Source organism: Rhincodon typus, chromosome 5, assembly GCF_021869965.1.
Source record: "Rhincodon typus isolate 14 chromosome 5, sRhiTyp1.1, whole genome shotgun sequence".
NCBI lineage: Eukaryota > Metazoa > Chordata > Chondrichthyes > Orectolobiformes > Rhincodontidae > Rhincodon > Rhincodon typus.
Genome location: NC_063336.1, coordinates 28,885,721 through 28,907,866, shown reverse-complemented (window position 1 = coordinate 28,907,866; position 22,146 = coordinate 28,885,721). Strand labels below are relative to the sequence as shown.

The following is a 22,146-nucleotide window of genomic DNA, read 5'->3' as shown; positions in this document are numbered from 1 at the left end:
ATCCACATATTCAAGCTGAAATATGCACAGTTGAAATGTTGCCTGATATAGGAGAGCTGCTCCATATTTGATTTGGCCTTCAACCATACCTGATTTGATAAAGTACTACTCGCTGCTAATCACAAGAAAAATACAGGAAACAAAGGTAAATACCTTCAGCAAGAGTGAATTTGTCTTCCGATGAGTATAAAAGAAACATAGGTTGGGGGCCTGTCAGGTTAGGGCAAGGGTTGACTAATGTAGGTCACTTCTAATAGACTGTGGCAAAACAAGTACCAAATTAATTAGAAGCTAACAAAGCACTATTATCTCTCTCAATAACTCCATCATCTTGAGGGAGGTAATGGCCTAGAGGTATTACACTAGATTGTTAATCCAGAGACCAGATAAAATTAAGATCTTATGGCAAAGTGGTAGTGCCCCTATCTCAGAATCAGGAGACCCGAGTTCAAGGTCCCATGTTCTCCAGAGTTTTGCAATAACATATTTTAACAGGTTGATTAGAAGAAAATATAACTGCACCGTCCCTAAACCATCAGGCTACTTGTCCAACAGCGAATCTTGGATGAATATAACTTCTGGGAATACCCAAGCCTTTATTTTTTGTCCCCATCATAAACTCTGTATCAGCCCCATTCCTCTTCCCGGCAACATTCTGAGGCTGCAGAAGATTTTACTTCCACAAAGTCAGGTTTGATCTCCTAAGTACATGTCTGCACCATTACCAAAACAACTTATCACCTTTGCAATATTGCCCAAATCTCTTGCCCTCTCGGCTTCTCTGCAGCTGAAACCTGTAAACTCTACAATACCAAAACACATCTGACAGGCCTCACATGCATTAATTTCCACGACGACTCCCATCCTATATTCTGCTATGCTTATCACTACTTGCACAAAGTCGTGTTCACCCAATACACTGTGCTCATCGGCTCGCCATTAAGCAAGATCTTGATTTCAAAATTCTCTTCCTCATTTTAAAATCCTCAACACCTCCCGATCTCTGTAAATTTCTCAAGCCCTGCTGTCCTCTGATATTTGTACGCTAATTCTCGCCTCCTGAAATGCAATTAGTCCTCCCACTTGTAGCAATGCCCTCAGCTGCCATGGCCCTAAGCTCTGGTATTCCACTCTGCCATTCTACTGCTCTTCACCATTTAAGACGCCCTTAAAACCTACCTCTTTGACCCATCTCTCAATAGTTTGTTTCCACTGGGGCTTTGCACACACTATTCCCCTTTTGGAAATATTTCCATTTGGAAAATGGCGGAGAAGCTTTGGGAAGATTAGCAGATTGGCTATCAACTTATTTGAACTACATCATGAATATCTCCTGTGGCAATTCAAATCTTCAAATGGGACTTGTCTTGCCAGAGGCAGAGGCCCTACCTACTGAACCAAAATAATCTTCAGAAGCGTTTGGTCATCTACACTAATGTTCCTTGCATGACTTGTTATCCAATATCTAATGATCCTGATAAGCACTTTGGGACAGTTTAGGATCTGGAATTAACTGTGTGTGTTTGGGGCAGGTTCAATCAAGGCACTGAAGAAGGAATTTGATTTTTATCTGAGAAAGGAAAATGTGTAGGGCTTTGGGAAGAAGGCTAGGAAGTAGTATTGGTAAATCACTCCCATACAGAATAGATGCAGATGTGACAGGCCACACTGTAAAAATTCTAAATCTGTGACATTTTTTCATAAAAACAAGTGATATAAATACAGTTTGGTTTTAGCTGCAGGGCCAGAGACTCTAGTGAAACATAGTCATGTTGTGTTTATAAAAGCTTTAAAACTTCTAACAAATTTAAAGAATCTTGAATTTTGTCAAATCAGTAGACCTTGGAAGGGAAAACTGCCTTTTGTTCAAAGTAGACTTGTAGTCTACAAGCTTGGAGGTGTAGTGGACAGCAAAAGAATGTTACCTTAGAATACAGTGGGATGTTGATCAGATATGCCAATGGGCCAAGGAGTGGCAGATGGAGTTTAATTTAGATAAATGTGAGGTGCTGCATTTTGGAAAGGCAAATCAGGGCAGGACTTAAACACTTGATGGTAAAGTCCTGGGGAGTGAGATGAACAAAGAGAACTTGGAATGCAGGTTCATAGTTCCTTGAAAGTGGAGTCGCAGGTAGATAGGATAGTGAAGAAGGTATTTGGTATGCTTGCCTTTATTGGACAATGCATTGAGTAAAGGAGTTGGGAGATCATGTTGCAGCTGTACAGGACACTGGATACCCACTTTTGGAAGACTGTGTGCAATTCCGGTCACCCTGCTATCAGATGTTGTGAAACTTGAGAGGGTTCAGAAAAGAGATAACACGGTGTAGAGCTGGATGAACACAGCAGGCCAAGCAGCATCAGAGGAGCAGGAAAGCTGACGTTTCGGGTCGAGACCCTTCAGAAATGGGGGAGGGGAAGGGGATTCTGAAATAAATAGGGAGAGACGGGTCAAAGAGACGGGGTTGGAGCCAGTGAAAGTGAATGTAGGTGGGGAGTTAGGCAGGGGATAGGTCGGTCCAGGGAGGACGGACAGGTCAAGGAGGCGGGATGAGGTTCGTAGGTAGGAGATGGGGGTGGGGCTTGAGGTGGGAGGAATGGTTAGGGAGGCAGGGACTAGCTGGGCTGGTTTTGGGATGCAGTCGGGGGAGGGAAGATTTTGAAGCTTGTGAAGTCCACATTGATACCCTTGGTCTGCAGGGTTCCCAAGCGAAATATGAGATGCTGTTCCTGCAGCTTTCAGGTGGCGTCATTGTGGCAATGCAGGAGGCCCAGGATGGACATGTCATCCAAGGAGTGGGAGGGGGAGTTGAAATGGTTCGCGACAGGGAGGTGCAGTTGTTTGTTGTGAACTGACCGTAGGTGTTCCGCAAAGCGGTCCCCAAGCCTCCGTTTGGTTTCCCCGATGTAGAGGAGGCCACAACGGGAACGGCGGATACAGTATACCACATTAGCAGATGTGCAGGTGAACATCTGTTTGATGTGAAAGGTCTTCTTAGGGTCTGGGATGAGGGTGAGGGGGAAGGTATAGGGGCAGGTGTAGCACTTGCTTCGGTTGCAGGGAAAAGTGCTGGGGGTGGTGGGGCTGGAGGGGAGTGTGCAGCGGACAAGGGAGTCACGGAGAGAGTGGTCCCTCCGGAAAGCAGATAAGGGTGGGGAGGGAAAAATGTCTTTGGTAGTGGGGTCAGATTGCAGATGGCGGAAATGTCAGAGGATGATGCATTGGATTCGGAGGTTGGTGGGGTGGTACGTGAGGACAAGGGGGATTCTGTTTAGGTTGTTATTGCGGGTAGGGGGTGTGAGGGATGAGTTGCAGGAAATGCGGGAGACACGGTCGAGGGCATTTTCGACCACTGTGGAGGGGAAGTTGCGGTCCTTGAAAAAAAGAGGACATCTGGGATGTCCGGGAGTGGAATGCCTCATCTTGGGAGCAGATGCAGTGGAGGCGAAGGAATTGGGAATAGGGGATGGCCTTTTTGCAGGAAGGTGGGTGAGAGGAGGTGTATTCTAGGTAGTTGTGGGAGTCAGTAGGTTTGAAATGGATATTGGTTTCCAGGTGGATGCCAGAGATGGAGACAGAGAGGTTCAGGAAGGAGAGAGAGGTATCAGAGATGGTCCAGGTGAACTTAAGGTTGGGGTGGAAGGTGTTAGTGAAGTGGATGAACTGTTCGAGCTCCTCGTGGGAGCACGAGGCGGCGCCGATACAGTCATCAATGTAACAGAGGAAGAGGTGGGGGATAGGGCCCGTGTAGCTTTGGAAGAGGGATTGTTCCGCATATCCTACAAAGAGGCAGGCATAGCTTGGGTCCATGCGGGTACCCATGGCCACCCCCTTTGTCTGTAGGAAGTGGGAGGAATTGAAAGAGAAGTTGTTGAGGGTGAGGACGAGTACACTAAGCGGATGAGGGTGTCAGTGGAGGGGGACTGGTCGGGCCTGCGGGACAGGAAGAAGCGAAGGGCCTTTAGGCCATCTGCATGGGGAATGCAGGTGTATAGGGACTGGACATCCATGGTAAAGATGAGGCGTTGGGGACCGGGGAATTGGAAGTTCTGGACGAGGTGGAGAGCTTGGGTGGTGTCACGGACGTAGGTAGGGAGTTCCTGGACCAAAGGGGAGAAAATGGAGTCAAGATAGGTGGAGATAAGTTCGGTGGGGCAGGAGCAGGCGGAGACAATGGGTCGACCAGGGCAGTCAGGTTTGTGGATTTTGGGAAGGAGATAGAAGCGGGCGGTGCGGGGTTGGGGAAGGATGAGATTGGAGGCTGTGGATGGGAGGCTTGAGGTGATGAGGTTGTACATGGTTTGGGAGATGATGGTTTGGTGCTTGGGGGTGGGGTCATGATCAAGGGGGCGATAGGAGGTGGTGTCAGAGAGCTGGCGTCTGGCTTCGGCGCTGTAGAGGTCAGTGCGCCATACTACAACTGCGCCTCCCTTGTCCGAGGGTTTTATGGTGAGGTTGGGATTGGAGCAGAGGGAGCAGAGGGCTGCGCGTTCTGTGGGGGAGCGGTTGGAGTGGGTGAGAGGGGTGGAGAGTTTGAGGCAATCGATGTCTCGACGACAATTAGAGATGAAGAGATCGAGGGAGGGTAGGAGGCCTTGGGGTGGTGTCCAGGAGGAGGGTTGTGTTGGAGGCGGGAGAAGGGGTCAGTAGAGGGAGGGTTAGGCTCACGGTTAAAGAAGTAAGCGCGGAGGCGGCGGAAAAACTGCTCAATGTCCAAACGCGAGTTGTATTCGTCGATGTGTGGGTGGAGGGGGACAAAGGTGAGTCCTTTACTGAGGACTGACCGTTCGTCCTCAGTAAGGAGGAGGTCTGGGGGGATGGTGAAGACTCAGCAGGGCTGGGTGCTATTGACTCGTCTGGAGATGCTGGCTGCGGAGGCGGTGGGTGGAGCGATGTTGGCGGTGGGTGGAGCGACGTCGGCCAGTAAATCTTGGATGTTGGTGGCAGCGGGTTCAGAAAAGATTTACAAGGATGTTGTCAGTGTTGGAGGGTTTAAGCTATAGGGAGAGACTGAATAGGCTAGAGCTAATTTCCCTGGAGCGCTGAAGGGTGACCTTATAGAGGTTTTTAAAATCATGAGGGGCATGGATAGAATAAGTAGACAAGGTCTTTTCCTTGGGGTGGGGAGTCAAAAGTTAGAGGGCATATGTTCGAGGTGAGAAGGGAAAATTTAAAAGGGACCTAAGGGGCAACTTGTTCACGCAGAAGATGGTGCATGTATGGAATAAGCCGCCAGAGGAAGTGGTGGAAGCTAGTACAATTACAACAACATTTAAAAAGGCATCTGGATGGGTATGTGAATTGGAAGGGTTTGGTGGGATATGGGCCAAATGCTGGCAAATGAAACGAGATTTATCTAGGATATCTGGTCAGCATGGATTAATTGGATTGAAGGATCTGTTTCTGTGCTGTACGTCTCTACAACTGTATGAGAGGTGAGGTAAGAGTGACAGCTCTTGATATCGAAGCTGCACTCAACCAAGTGTGGCAGCAACGAACCCTAGCAAAACTGGTATCCATGGGTATCAGGGGGCATACCCTCCACTGGTTGGAGTCATACCTGGTACATAGGAAGATGGTTGCAGTTATTGGAGGTCAGGCTTCTCAGCTCCTGGACATCTTGCAACATTGTGCAATCATCGGCAAATGTCACAACTTCTGACACTATGCTGCAGGGATGGTCACTGATGAAGAAGCTAAAGGTATTCTGGCCAAGGTTATTTCCTGCAGAGATGTCCTGGGCCAAAACACCTTTCCGTCCCTCTTAAGTGACCTTCCCTCGATCACAAGGTGAGAAGTGGGGATGCTGTACAATGCTCAACACCATTTGTGACTCCTCAAATACTGTAGTAGTCCATGTTCAAATGCAATAAGGTCTGGACAATATCCAAGGTTCGGCTGACAAGTGGCAAATAACATTCATGCCACACAATAACCATCTCCAATAACAGACAAACTAACCACCACCCCTTGACACATAATGGTGTTACCATCACTGAATCCCCCACTATTATCATCCTTGGCATTACCATTGACCAGAAACTCACCGGACTTGCCACATAAACACAGTGACGACAAGAGTAAGTCAGAGGCCAGGAATACTGCAGTGAGTAACTCTCCTCCTGCCTCCCCATTTACAAGGCTCAAGTCAGGAGTGTGATGGAACATTCCACACTTGCCTGGATGGGTGCAGCTCCAACAACTCACATTAAGATTGACACCATCCAGGACAAAACAGCCCACTTGATTAGCACCACATCCACAAACACACAGTGCCTCCATCACCGACACTCAGTATCAGCAGTGTGTACCATCTGCAAGATGCACTGCAGAAATTCACCAAGATCCTGAGACAGCACCTTCCAAACCCACGACCACTTCTATCTGGAAGAACAAGGGCAGCAAATACATGGGAACACCACCACCTGCACAATTCCCTCCAAGCCACTCACCATCTTGACTTGAAAATATATTGCCATTCCGTCACTGTTGTTATATCAAGATCCTGGAACTCCCTTCCCAAGTGCATCGTGGGTCAAGCCTCAGCAGATGGACTGCAGTGGTTCAGTAAGGTAGCTCACCACTAACTTCTCAAGGGCAGCCAGGGATGGCAATAAATGCTGGCCAGCCAACTACGCCAACATTCCACAAATAAATAATAAAAAAGATTTTAACAGCATATTCAACTGATATGCGTCTTTGACAAATAGATGCAATTAAAGAGTTTAAAAGTTTTGGATTCTTTTTGTTCTTCTGCCTAACCAACAGAAGGATTTTAGTCACCATCCCGGTACACAGGCCAAATGCATTTTCACACCTCCACTCCCTCTCCTATAGATTTACTTGCAAACGAAGCCTCTGATGTGCTCTTAACTGTTTCTGTGTCTACCAAACTCCTGTTATACTTTCCTCTCTCCCATGCTAGAATTGCAAGAATTCAGCCTGGCATCTGATCCTGTGGTTTTTGGACATTGCTCAGGTCCTTACTCTAGTTCCAGATAGACCCTCTAGTAACATGAGCAAATTGTCTCCCATTACCGGGGATTCAACTTTTCTATCTATTTAAATTATTAGCAAGTAAGGTGTAAGTTCAAATTATGTAGGGGTCTGGGGAACAGGAGTCTGAACCTTCATCATGTTCGAAACACTCAGAAGAATCGGCCAGTGTAAAATGTGTCATTTCACTGAATAGTCTTGATTAACTGGCATTATGAAAGGTACAAACTGGAGAATAAAATTTACTTCTAAGTCTGATATCTGATTTACATCATTACATCCCTTTAGAGCTAATGTACTAACTAAACAAATTAAATTCTGTATGCTACAGGTTATGCATATTGCATTAAATTACCTGTACAATGCTCCATTAAACTCACAATAAATTGAAAGTAATCAAAAATAAATCACACGCAATTTTCTGTACTGTATCAGTTGATGTAATTCCAGGAATCCCAGGATTTTTGCTGGTTCTTAACTTTCTTTCTCAACTAAACATTGACCAGTTCAGAATATTTCTAAAATGTTGGCTATTGTCTTGCAAAACACCATCAGAATGGTAAATGTATAGAAGGAAGCAAAGATAAAGGAAAGGCGGGTAGAGAACAGAGAGAGAGAAAGAAAGAGAGAGAGAGACGGAGACAGAGAGGGAGAGAGAGGGAGAGGGGTGGGGTGAGAGACGGAGATAGAGGGATGGGCTGGGAAGGAGAGAGAGGCAGAGGGGCAGGGGCAGAGGGGCAGGCAGTCGAGAGACGCAGAAAGAGAGACGGTGAGTGCATACACCCAGAGAGGAAGAAACAGACAGAACGCGAGACAGAGATGGGGAAGGAGGTCAACAGTTAGGATCAGGTTGACAGAGGGACGCTGAAGCACGTAGAGAGATAGTCATCAAAAAAAGAGTAAACATCAAACAAAGACAGACAAGCAGAGTGGCTCGCAAATGGAGACTTTTTAAAAGATAATTTATGCCTGAACTATTCGTTCTAGAGTATTCCGACATTATTCTGCATGAACAGCTTTTGTATGTTCTCATTTAGAGTCATACAGCACAGAAACAGACCCTTCGGTCCAACTCGTCCATGCCGAACAGGTTTCCTAAACTGAACTGGTCCCATTTGCCTTTGGGGGTTTGGCCCACATACCTCTAAACCTTTCCAATCCACGTACCTGTTCAAATGTTTTTTCACATGTTGTAATTGTACACCTCTACTACTTCCTCCCCATATATGGACCACCCTCTGCTGAAAATGTTTCCCTTCAGGTCTTCTTTAAATCTTCCCCTCACCTTAAAAATATGCCCTCTAGTTTTGGACTCCCCTACGCTGGGAAAAAAGACCTTGGCCAGTCACCTTAGAGTTGTATAAAATAATGAGCCCCTCATTATTTTGTAAATCTCTATAAGGTCACCCCTCAGGCTCCTACACTCCAGTGGAAAACGTCCCAGTCTTTCCAGCCTATCCTTATAACTGAAACTCAGTCTCGGTAACACCCTTGTAATTCTTTATTTTACCCTCTCAAGTTTAATAAAATCCTTCCTGTAGCAGGGCGATGAAAACTGTACACCGTATTCCAAACGTGGCCTTAGCAATAACAAAAATAGAAATTGCTGGAAAAGCTCAGCAGGTCTAGCAGCATCTATGGGGAGAAATCAGAGCTAACATTCAGGTCAAGTGACCCTTCCTCAGAACTGGCCTCAGAATTGCCCTTACCAATGGCTTTTACTCCTGCAACATGACATCCCAACTCCTGTACTCAACAGTCTGAGCAATGAAGGCAAGTGTGCCAAATGCCTTCTTCACCACCCTATATACCTGTGACACCAATTTCAAGGAACTATGTATCTGCAAGTCCAGGTCTCTCTTCAACAACAGTCACCAGGTCCCTACCATTAACTATGTAAGTCCTGCCCTGGTCTGTCCTACCAAAATGCAACAGATCATCTATGTTCAAAAGCAATCATTCAGTCATCATTTAACATCAAATGACATTACTGGCAATCAACTGACATGAAATGAAATCATACACAGTTCAAGCAACAAGTGCTCAGAGGGTATTCAACTTTGATCAAAAGCAATCAAGGAGCTTCCTAGGGGAAAAACAATTTCTATTGATTACTGCAACTTGACCAAGTTTCAAGAAAATCAGATTTTCTAAGGCATTGCTGAAGTGTAAAGATTGCATAACACAGGATCTATGCACAAATCACTGTAATAATTATTATATTGGGCTGTAATTGTCTGGAGGAACTGTACATTAAACAAATTTGTGTAAATTTTCCAAACACATCCCAGGTAATCCCATAATATAGGCACAGAGGCATTAATTCATGATCCATTGTATGTCTGCCCATTATTAGCTGACTTTCATTGCGAGTCCCACCCTCTCCTACAGCCTTCTAACCTCTATTTTATATTTTTCTTCTAGTGATTGCGCATGTTCTGTTAATGAAAATCCATTCCAGGGGCACATTCATGGTTTTATTTTTCTTTAAGCACGATTTACTCTATCAAGTGCTTAAGGACTTGACTCAAGAACACATTTGGTATTGCCTGAACTAATATATTTGCAATACTCCATAATACATAAAGAGTAACAAAAGAAATTTTCATAATGCCAATCATTTTTAAATTTAATTATTATTCCTGTATTCAAGTTTTTTGCAAATTTATTTGGCCAGACCACTTCCTGCACCTATCACCCCTGGATTGCAGCATCTCCCCTTCAACCCTACAGACTGCAGAACCTTTGTGCTTGCCCCCCTCCTTCCCCACCACCCGAGGGATCAGACTGATTCGAGGGATGGTTAGTCCCGAATGCTAGTGATGGAAGGAAATTCATGGGGGAGAATGAACTCCACTTGTTCCTCTTGTCTCACCACCTCCCCACTACTGCTCTGACAAAGCTTTCCTTTTTTTTCCCCCTCCAGGCTTGGTCATCAGGCCACATTTCAGCAACAGCAGAGGTAGTGAGAACACCAGTGGCCGGGGTAGCACATTCGGAGGCAGAAACAGACAGACAACAAGGAGATGGGAAGTAAATGATATGAAGGAAGCAGTGACGTCAGGTGAAACGAAATGGGTGAGGTAAGCTCTTGAGGGAAGAAAAACATTAATGGGCAGTGAGATTTGTTGCTTGTTTTTTCCACCTTAACACATATGAAGTTTTACTGGTGCGCTCAGGCTCACTTTTATTGCCTAATGATCACTTTTGAATGCCAATGATCAATTTCACTAATCTAACAAGCTGTGATGGTTTTTGAACACTTTTGCATTCTTTGTGATCCTACTATTTCAGGAGTCATCAATGTTGAAAGATGTATAATTGAACGCTTTTGACCACAAATGACACTTGCTACTGAGATCAAAACTCATTACCAATGATGCACTGATTGTTCTGAGAGCCAATGAAGGCAAAATATCAATGTTGACATTTTCTGGCAGGATAGACTGGATGGAATAAGGGTCTCTGAATCATGATTATATGGAAGAAGCATGATTACATGGGGAAAAAAAGTAGGTGGGGTAAACAATATTTTTGTCTTTAATTTTCCAAATAGGCATATTCTTCCAATATTGCTTTCTCTTACGTCAGCTATTTGTGTTTGGAATCCAATGTCTAGTCTTAAAAAAAAGCCTCATAAGCTTTTACTCAAAACAGACCAAACATTATTTTTCCAGAAATGGAAAATAATGCTAAATACTGTTTTCAGCTTGTAGAATATGATCATGGTTTAATCAACACTTCTGTAAATTAGACAACAAACCCTGGTCATCTGCATTAAGTGTTTATTCATTCCATAAACAAAATAAAGTAGATTCATTACAGTATTTATTAACTACAAGATCAATCTATCAGGCATGAAAAAAGTTCCAATTTCTGGCAGGCTTCCCAGCAACAAACGCAGTCAAATTTATATCTATGTTAGTTACACTTGTCTCCAACTGCAACTATTTAAAGCACAAATACAGTTAGGAAATAACAAAATATTATACATTTAAATCTATTTGTACAAACAGTAGTTCATTAAATACACAAATTCATTTTACTGAGGTCTGTTGGTCGAACAACAACTTAATAAACACTCAACACTGAGACAAGAGGACAAGCTTGTGCCTGAAAAATTACCTGGATTTCTCTGATGACATCACAGCCCAAATTGTTGACTGAAAGCATTACAACACAAAATGCCTGTAAATGCCTGAGCTGTCAGGCACTGTTCTACATTGAAGACTTTTAAAAAGTCGTTATTCACTCTCACGCATACGTATGATTGGCAAAGCAAGGATTTCGTGCAGAATGGGCAATTATCTGAAAGGCAACAGATTGGCAAATGGGAGGTGCAACAAGATTTGGATAGCCTTGTACACCAGTTGCTGAAAGCAAGCTTAAGGCACATGGTGAAGAAGGAAAATGGTATGTTGGCCTTCATAGTGAGAGGATTCAAGTCTGGAAACAACAATGTCTTGCTGCAATTTTACAGGGCCTTGGTAACAAGAAGACTTAAGATAATAGGAACAGAATTGGACCATTCGGCTCAGACAGTCTGGTCCACTGTTCAATCATGGCTGATATATTTCTAAACCCCATTTTCCTGCTGCTTCCCACAACCCTTGATCTCTTTGCCAATCAAGAACCTGTCTTAAATTTTCTGAAGAAGGGTCCAGACCTAAAACGTTAGCTTTCCTACTCTTCTGATGCTGCCTGGCCTGCTGTGTCCATCCAGTCCCCACCTTGTTATCTCTTTACCCATGTCTCTCCTACTAGTGGAAACACCATCTCCACATCCACTGTATTCAGGCCTCTCAGTATTCAGTAATTTCAATCAGATCCCACCCATCATTCTAAACTCCATCAAATACAGACCCCAAGTCCTCAACCGCTCCTCAGATCACAAACCTTTCATCCCTGAAATCATTCTTCTAAACCTTCTCTGGATCCCCTCCAAGGCCAGTATAGTGACTGTAATGAGGTCAGTCAATTGGACCTCATAAAATGTGAGTTTCCTGGTTGGGGCTGTTAATTTGGCCCAACCAAGGAGACCTGGTTGACACAAAAGGGTGAATATCAGGGGTATTAAGCCCTGAACATCTGACTCTGAGAGGCAGTGCTATTGTCAAAGGCCATGCATTTGTAAATAAAGGATGATTGGTAATGGGATGCCACCCTCTGAAGAGTTATATAAAAAGAGGAGTTAAGCTGATTTGACACCAAAAAAGACATTGAAGACAGGGCACAAGGCTGAGGTATTGTGAATGTTTTGCATCTGCCTTTACCAAACAGTAAGATGTTGTGCAGTCCATGGTGAGAAAGCAGGGAATTCAAACAACTGAAAGATTTAAAATTGTTAAGAGGTATTGGATGGGCTGTCTGTACTTAAAGTTGATAAGGGACAAGGACCAGATGAGATCCGTCCAAGAATACTAAAGGAAGTGTGTGTGGAAATTGCAGAGGTACTGGCCATAATGTTTGAATCTTCATGAGACATGGGTGTGGTGGCTGAGAATAGGAGAGTTGCAAATTCAGTGGCAGAGTGGTAATGCCACTGGATTCATCATCCAGAGGCACTAGCTAATATTCTGCGAACACCAGATAATGCTCTAGGAACATGGGTTCAAATACCACAATTGCAATAGTGGAATTTAAATCCAATTTAAAAACCTGGAATGCAAAGCTGTCACAGAACTGGTGACCATGTTAATTGTCACAAAAACCCATCTTATTTATCAATGACCTTTAAGGAAGGAAATCTGCCATTTCTGCCTGGTCTGGCATACATATCATTTCAGATCCACAGCAATGAAATCCACTCTATGAAATGGCCTAGCAAACCACTCAGGTCAAGGGGAATTAGGAATGGGCATTAAATGCTGGCCTTGCCAGAAATGCCCTTATCCAAGAATAAATAAAACTCTTTTTCCAAAAGGATGTAAAAAACCAAGGCTAGCAAGTACAGGCCAGTTACTTGAACTTTGATGGTGGAGAAGCTTCTGGAAGGGTGAATTGAGGATAACATTTGCTAAATGAAGGTTAATTAAAGAAAGCCAGATTTTTTAGGCCAATAGTGTTTAATTGACTTGGGAGTTTTTTTTGATGAAGTTAACCTCTCAGGACAAGAAAATTAGCTTCTTAGCATCTATCCTGTCAAGTCCTCCCAAAATCATTTTGTTTCAGTGAAACAACCTGTGCAACAATCTCTTGAGATAACAAGGTGCAGAGCTGGATGAACACAGCAGGCCAACCAGCATCAGAGGAGCAGGAAGGCTGACGTTTCTTGAAGGCCCTGTAAAAACCCAAATATACTTCACCTACTACTTCTTATCTACACTGTTACATCCTTAAAAAATTCTAACATGTTTAGTTAATTTTTTTTTCATAAGACCACGTTGATTCTGCCTAATCATGATTTTCTAAGAAAGTAGTTACTACATCATGAATAAAAGATTCCAGTCTTTAATGATCGGTTCTATTCCTATTACTTCTTTTCCCTCTTCTTTCTTTCCAAAAATATTCAAATGTCTTGGTTATTAATCCCTGTCTAAAAATTGATGTCACCTACTTCCTGCCTACCTTACTTTTGTAAAACCATTTTCTACAAGTTAATATGCAAGCATCACCTGATTTTAGACAGTTTTCAGTCACCCTAAGCTCCACTTCCTTCCTTTGTGTCAGTGCTTCAAACTCACTAATTTTACTGTTTGCATTCACATAAGCTCCTCTTTTCTAATTATTCTAAGTTGTCTTGCCTTCCCCCTATCTTATGCCAGTTTAGGTTAAGTCCTTTCTCATCGCTTTATTTTCCATATCTGCAAATATGCAAACACCTTTCTGGTTGCCCCTTCCCAAAAGCTACTATCTATTAGTATTGGCCCTTCATTCTTCCTATGTTTTCATAATCAGTTATGGTGTCATTTTATGGGGAATCAAAATCAAAACAATTATGATGAATTATAATTTATCCATACAATCTATTTTAACTATTCAAAACACTGGAGCTCAGCCTTTTGAACACTGGAGACTGAACATGACCGAAGATAGGACTTCCACAAGGTCCTGGCACCTAGTGTATGGACAGATATGTGAATTGCTCAGGACATTTAAAATTCCAATGGGCAAATGCCGCTGCTCGGCATTCTGTGCAAATGTCTCCAGTTCTTAGCATGGTTTACCTCGATTATTGCACAGAAATAACAGGCAGGTTAAAATATGCTGTAACACCTCAGCATTCCCAAAACTGGCCCACCCCCACCCCCAATCAACTTTCCTCACCACACCTGAACTACTCGAACCTGGCCACACAATTACTTTCCAAACTGACCTGAGTACACCCTCAGCTCACACAACTCAACTGCACCCTTCCTCTACCATCTGACAACCTTTCACCCCTGACACAACCACCCACTCCTATCCATATGGCTATTCACTCACCTGAAACACCACCAATCAATTTACTCAAGCACTCTCTAATGTTCTTTCGAAGTTGTTTTTTCATCTTACTATACCGAATAAGACAGCCAATGCTGTAAGACGGATGCGACTTGCTTTTCCCCAAGATTTTACTCCACTCCAACAAAGTTTCAGGAAGTGGGGGGAGGCTCTTTACTATGCTGTGCTGTGCATTTCAGGGACAAACTGGATAGGATGAAATGCAGTGTAGCGCAGCTTAGGAGAATCGTTGCATGAAGCAACAATGCACTCAGCAATGCCACAACTCAGAAAATGCAAGTCACTAAATTTTAAAACAAAATATATACATAGACTGAATGTGTCATGTAGAAATAAAACACTGCAACTACTACACAACTGATTGCCAAACAAATAATTTACACCCAAAACAGAACAAATTTTCTCTCGAGTAGTCCCACTTCTTTTGGCATTCATTCTTGTTGTTAATTCAAATGATTTTTATTTCCCTTCTACTTTCTTATTAGCTAAAAAGACACATTCACCTTGAAATACTTCTATTGAAGCACTTTCCGATATTATTTCCTGCACAATTTCTGTTTTGTGTTCTCATTCTTCATATTCATACCTATGACTTAAATATTTGTGGATTATCTCCAAATCCAATCATCTACTACCAGATTCCTACCACTGCAGACATGTTAAGCTATTCCACACTAGCTTAAGAGGTCCTTCAGCAAAGGCAAAGAATTCCTCCTGTCATAACTAACAATAATACAATTGTACATTTCAAAATACTTTGTGTTGCTCTTCTTTACAATGTTTCTTCTACCACATCTGCATCATTTGCAAAGCTGTCTTGCACTCCCACTACCCTGACCCGCCTTTCAGAATCTCCTTTATCTTTTATACTCTCCTAGTGACTTATAAACAAACAAGATGTTCATTTTGCATCATACTTGATAAAATATAAAATCAGGTTTTGTGGATAAGCCAAATTTGCATTATTCAGTCTCTAAATTTGTAATATATCCAATATAGACTATTTCCAGCAAATCACTGAATTTAGTCATGTTTACAAATCTCCCTACGGACTTCAATGTTTCCAACATTTGATTATTATTCGATCTAAAGGCCTCATATTAGTGCCTCCCATCTAAGGAGTCTCAGGGTCAAGGATATTTCCTAAAATTGAGTCCAAAAGCAGGAGTCACAATTTAAAGATAAGCTGCACGCCATTTAGGATCGAGAGGAGGAGAAATTTCTTCACCCAGAGAGTGGGGAGCGTGCGAAATTCACTGTCACAGAAAGCGATTTAGGCCAAAACATTGGATGTTTTCTAGAAGGAGTTAGGTATAGTTCTTACGGTATGGGAGAAAGTGAGGGCAGAGTACTGAGTTAGATGATCAGCCATGACAAAGTGAATGGTGGGGCAGGCTCGAAGGACTAAATGGCCTATTTCTGCACATTTTTTCCAATATGTTTCTACACGTTTCAGCTCATCTGCAGCTGAAACTCACATTCATGCCTTTGTTACTTTCCTACTCCTCAAAAGCACTCCTGGCTGGTCACCCTCATTCTACCCTCCGTAAACTTCATGTCATTCAAACCTCTGTTGCCCTTGTTTGAACTCTCAGCAAATCCTTCTTCCTATCATTTTGCTCTTTCTAATCCAGAATAGCTCCTGGTGCACCCACGTCTTGTTTTCAAATCCCTCCACAGTCTTATCCCTATCTCTACCATTAACCTTACAATCCTCCAAAATATCTGCACTCTAATTCTAATACATCTCTGAATTTAATCACTCTGTTCACTTCCAGTTCTCCTGGTTTCACGCTCTTGAATATGCACCCTGAACCTCTACTATCGTTTTATCTCACTTTCTTCTTTTAATATAGTCCGAAAACCTGTCCCTTTGGCTAAGCTTTTGGTCATCTGATCTACTACCTCCTCATGTGATTTGATGTCATGCTTTGTTTTATAATTCTCCTGTGGAGTACTTGGGTGAGTTAATAATGTTGAAAGCATTTTATAAATATTAGTTGGGTTATTTGATAATGTAAAAAGAGCTGTATAAATGTCAGTTGTTGTTGCTGCTGCTACTGTAATCTAAAATCCATCTAAATTTAACTGGAATGACGCAAGTGTTGTAACTGTCATACAAATAAATAGTTGAACAGCCAATTGAATGAAAAAATTTATCAATTTTTAGAATACTCCAATACTACATATTCCAGAGGAACTCCTCTTTCTGGAGAGGCTGGATAAGTCAGGACATTTTTCCCTTTGAGCATAGGAGACTGAGGGGTGAAGTTATAAGGTCATGAGGGGCATAATAAGGTGGACTAGCCATTTTCTTTTCCCTCGAGTGGGGGCGTCCAAAACTAGAGGGCATAGGTTTAAGATTAGAGGGGAAAGATTTATAAAGGGACCGGAGGGTCAAACTTTTCACACAGAGGATGGTGCATATATGGAATGTGCTGCCAGATGAAATGGTAAATGAGGTACAGTTAGAGCTTCTAAAAGATATTGGACAGGTACGTGGATAGGAAAGATTTAGAGGGATACAGGCCAAATGCAGGCAAATGGGACTAGTTCAGGAGACCTGGTCGGCATGGACAAGTTGGGCCGAAGGGTCAGTTTTTGTGCTATATGACTCTATGGAAAGATAAATTTCACGTGCATCACAGCAAAAGAAAACAACATCTCAAATTGTTTCCATTTGACTGAATCAGAGTTGAAACTTAGCCATGTCACTGCAGTTAAAAAAATTCGGTCACTTTCTCTGGTAGTTATCAGGGTCTTACGCAAATGGTGCGATTAACCTCTACCCAGTTCCCACTGGTTGAAGATGTCAAATAAAACAGCCACAATTTGATATAAACTAGGAATCACATTCAGCAAAGCCATAAATATACTGAATATTAAATACTGATTTCAGCAAAGATTCAGATTGGACACAAAACGCCGACTTGGTTTCTCTGTCCACCAGACCTGGTGAGTCTCTCCAGCATTTTAATTTTTCTTCAGTTCTCCATCATTTGTATTAGCTTTTATTCCTGAAATTTTACTCATTTAGAATTTTTAAAAATTCCCGCTGTTTCCAAATTGCTGCAGGTGTTTTAATTTTAACCGCTCCAGGAAAACAGCATGGCTAGGGTGAGAAAATAATGTGCCCAGGCTTCAACACGTAAGAGAGGAGACTGGCTTGGTAATTTTTTTGTTTTCTATTTTGTAGGTTATATTTTCAAATGTGCCACCAAGAAATAAGTTGGGTCGTAGAAAGGATAGGGTGAAATTGGCAGGAATTCAGTTATAATAAAACATGTAAGATGTTTTCTTAGCAAGATCTTACATGATCTCCAAGTTATCTACAGGTGCCTTCCTTAAATTGTAAGTTACGTCCTAAAATCCAACAGAAGAAAATGACAAAAAAAACACTATTTCCACAAATTAAACATAATTTGATACACAAATAAAAATTTATTATTCCAGATGTAATAAAGAGTTTCCTCAGAAGCTGAGCAGAATTTCTAGGTTTTTTTTTAATTTTAAACTGTACAATGGGGCTGTGCCCCAGTTCATTTGTTTAAGTTCAGTAAATGACCTGAACTTCTGAGTCAGCTCGTTATCTTCTGAGGGAAATAATTATAGCATGAAACACTACAAAAAGGACAATAATCATTGGGTCACTATGTCCAAATTAATAAGAACACAAGCAATCTTGTGAAGGAGTTTAATAGTATGGAATTTATTTTGTAACTTTACAAGTATTTCTTCATGGCTTGGTAAATATTAGATTTTTGGAGAGCTTTTAAAAACAAATGCAGCAATATCATTCTTAATGTGGACAACTTCTACTTGCTAAACAAATATTTCACAGCTCTTCACATACTCAGTTTCCCTAATTCAAAGTTGGCAACATCAGCAAACTGCTAGGATTTAGAGTCAAGATCAAATTTACTGATTTTAAACTTAGCTGAACTGGCAGTAACAAATTGCTGTCTCAAATTGGAGTCTGTAATCTTATCACTCACTCTGCTTTTCCTTCCTGGATTTTAAAATTCTCACTATTGTTTGCAATTTTCCATGTCCTTGCCTGTCCCTATCTGCATAAACTCCTCCAGCCACAAAAATCTGCTGAGTTATCTGTGCTGGTCTAATTCTAACCTCTGTGGATTCTAAATTAAAATTGCTCTACCATGAGCAGCTATGCCTTTAGTTACTTCTTCCTTGGAAGGTAGCAACCCATATCAACCCCTCCCCCAACAACCCCATTTAAAAAGGAAGCAAGAGGGGAATCAAAGATCCGCAAACCTGCTAGCCTTACATCAGTAGCAGAATAATTGCAAGAAACTATCAAAAAGAATGGGATGAATAGATCTGGTTGAAAGTGATCTGATTGGGCATAATCAGCATGGATTTGCAAATTGCTTGGGATATCATGTTTAACGAGCTTGATAAAGGAGAGCTGATAGACATAGATTTTCAGAAGGCTTTGATATAGTTTCCCACAGAGGATGGTCAGAAAAACGAAAGCACGAGGGACAAGAGGTAATGTGCTGGTATAGATTAATTACTTGCCAGCAAACCAAAAACACAGTAAGGATAAATGGGTCATTTTCACATTGGCAGGCTGTGACTGGTTGGGCTCTGTAAGGATCAGGACTTGGCCCTCAGCTGTTCGCAATATATATCAATAATTGAATTTTGAGACCAAATGCAATTTTTCCAAATTTGGAAATGATACAAAACCAAGTAGAAACATGTATTATGAAGATGATGTAAAGCAGCTTTAGGATGATTTGGACAGGCTTAGTGAATAAGCAAGAGTACGACTGATGGAATATGATGTGGAAAAATGTGAGACTATCCAATTTGGTACAAGAAACAGAAGTGCAGTGCATTTCTTAAATGGTAACTGGTTGTAAAGTGTAGATATACAAAGGGACCGAGGTGTCCTTGTTGATAAGTCACTGAAGGTTAAAAAATGTAGGTGCAGCAAGCTATTAAGGAGGATAATGGAATGTTAGCCTCTATTGCAAGAGGATTGGAGTATAGGACTTGAAGTCTAGGTGGGGGTTAGACCACACCTGGAGTAGTGTACAGTTTTAGTCTCCTTACTTCACAAAATATATAATTGCTACAGAAAGAGCACAATAATGCTTCACCAGACTTGTTCTCAAGATCTTGGAATGTCCTATGAAGAGAGATTGCACAAATTGAGCCTATATTTTCTACAGTTTCGAAGAATGAGAGGTGATCTCATTGTCTATATTTTCAAATATGTTGAAGTTTCAATGTAGATGCAGCTAAGATATTTCTCCTGCTTATGGAGTCTAGAAATCCCAGGGGCACAATTTAAATATAAGGGGGATGTCACTTAGGTCTGAGATGAGAAGTTTTTACTCAGAGGATCATGAACCTTTGGAATTTTCTATCACAGAGGCCTGTGGAAACCCAGTTTTTAAGTATGCTTAAGGTTGATAGAGTTCTAATTGCCAGTGGCTTATAGGGCTATTGGGTGGCAAAAAGATATTGAAACGTCCATCAGTCATGATCATAATGAATGGCAAGTCATGCTGATGGGCTCAATGGCCTATTCCTATTCAATGTTCTTGTGCCGATGTCCTAGAGATAATGTGTGAAGCAAGACAACAGGTTGGCCTTTTATTTATTAATGGATGTAGGGAATTGTTGGCTGAGCTAGCATTTATTACCTGACCGAACTGTCCGGAGGACAGTTATAAGTCAAACACATTGCTGTTGCTCTGGAGTCACATATAGGCCAGATAAGGCAAAGGTGGTAGATTTCCCTCCTTAAAAGGACATTTGTAACCAAGATGGGTTTTTATGACTACTGACTGTTGTCACATGGTTGCCATTAGGCTAGCCTTTAATTCCAGAATTTTACAGAATTAAAATATCATCATCTGCTAAGATCGGATATAAACTTGTGTCCCCAAAACATTAGCATGGACCTCTGGATAACTCTCCCAGTAACGTTATCACCTAATTCCCTTGTTCTGCTCACCAAAATCTGCTCAGTAGTATCTTTTGTATCTGCTCTGCATACATTCTTGAAGTTAACTGTTATAGTCATTACCATATCAGTTGTGTCTTCAAATCTGTTCACAACTACATTCAAATGAGGCCAGAACCCCACTGGCTTGCAGGCTCAGAGTTGGCCACTCCAACAACTTCCCAACCATTTGGGCACAAGTTCAGTTTTCCTTGGGTCTTGAACAGATGTCATAAGCTATGTTAAATTGGCTGCAAGCTACTAACTACCAGCAGGTATAATTCTAAATAACATGGAAAAAGCAATGTATTCTAAATTAACAAATTCAATGAAATATATTATTTACATCTTACACAAATCACATATTTGCTTCCAAATTTTAAGGTAAACCATGCAAGGGACATAATTTCAAACGTAAAAATAAAACCTGCACAGGACATGCAGAAATGTGGACAGAAAAACACACTGCCTTTTCCTCATAATTTTCAAAAATATTTAAGCATCATCACTTTTCAGAAAATGTTCAGTACAGCCTGTGTGTTAAACGTTGCACAGTCATACCAAAGTCTAAATTTCTCAGAATTAGCTTTATTTACCTGTCGTAGTGTTCGTGCCACTAAGCTTTCAAGAACTGGTCCTCTATCTTCATGCAATAGGTGAACCTCATCCAAAATTAACAACCTAACAATCTGAGACAGGGCAACATCACCAACACTTTTACGTGTTACAACATCCCACTTCTCAGGCGTTGTCACAAGCATCTGAAAAACAGAAAAAGACATATTCAACGATCCACAGTCCACGACTCAAGAATTTATGACAAACATTTAGGTTGCATTAAAGATTGTGTGTAATATGACTTCTCAATGTTTATGGAAACAATCAAAAATATATTTCAATAAAGTATGAAAATGAATAAAATAAAGGTGCACTGTTGTGGAATTTTAAAACATTTATTTGTCAAAAGTTAAAATTAGTGTTTTTACTATTTTATAAAGTATAACTAATACTAATAATATTGTGCACACGTAGGGGCTACTCAAGTAGAATTCAGCTATCATTAAAACGAGTAAACATACTGCACGTAAAATCCACTTGTAATTTAACACTAGTCTGTATTTCAGGCAACAGTTGTGCACTATTTATGGAGGAGATACACTAATCTTATGCTGTTATTCTTGAAATGCTAAATGACCCAAGTGGCACTGCTTTGTAGTACATGACTTACGATTATGAACTTACTGTTTCATATGCAGGACATGATGTACACCAATACTAGATGTGAGCAAGCCATTATTGTGCATACCCTCATTGTAAATAAGCCACTAAACTTTCAAATTGACAAAGTATTACTTCCTAGCTACCTGACAGGTAAATAGAAAATATTATGGTGAGGAGACTGGATGCAATGTACAATTTTTTTGCTTGCTTATAGAAGATAAGGACATTATCTTACTGGATCAAAAAAAAAAGTTTAAGACGAACAGAAGTTAGAAATGATGAACAATTTCTGAATAGCTTTCTGAATTACACATTTAAAATGAAAAAAAAAAAATCAATATGTAGCCAATTACATGGACTGCAGCATTCAAGAAGGCAGATGTCCACCACCTTTTCCAGGGTAACTGGACAATCAATACTGGCCTGCCAGCAATGATTAGGTCTCATGAGGGAAGTAGAATTTTTTAAAAATTTAGCTTTCTTTACTGCCAGGAACACACTGGAT

The 22,146-nt window shown here is 41.5% G+C and overlaps 1 protein-coding gene across 2 annotated transcripts in view; it reads right to left on the bottom strand.

The window, feature by feature from the left end:
• The window catches only part of ascc3 (activating signal cointegrator 1 complex subunit 3), a 494,022-nt gene that overhangs the window by 362,727 nt on the left and 109,149 nt on the right, over window positions 1-22,146 (bottom strand). For both annotated transcript variants that reach the window (XM_048596924.1, XM_048596923.1), the window contains exon 11: window positions 21,017-21,181. In XM_048596924.1, coding sequence (XP_048452881.1) covers window positions 21,017-21,181 — 165 coding nt within the window. The remainder of the gene's footprint in view (window positions 1-21,016; window positions 21,182-22,146) is intronic.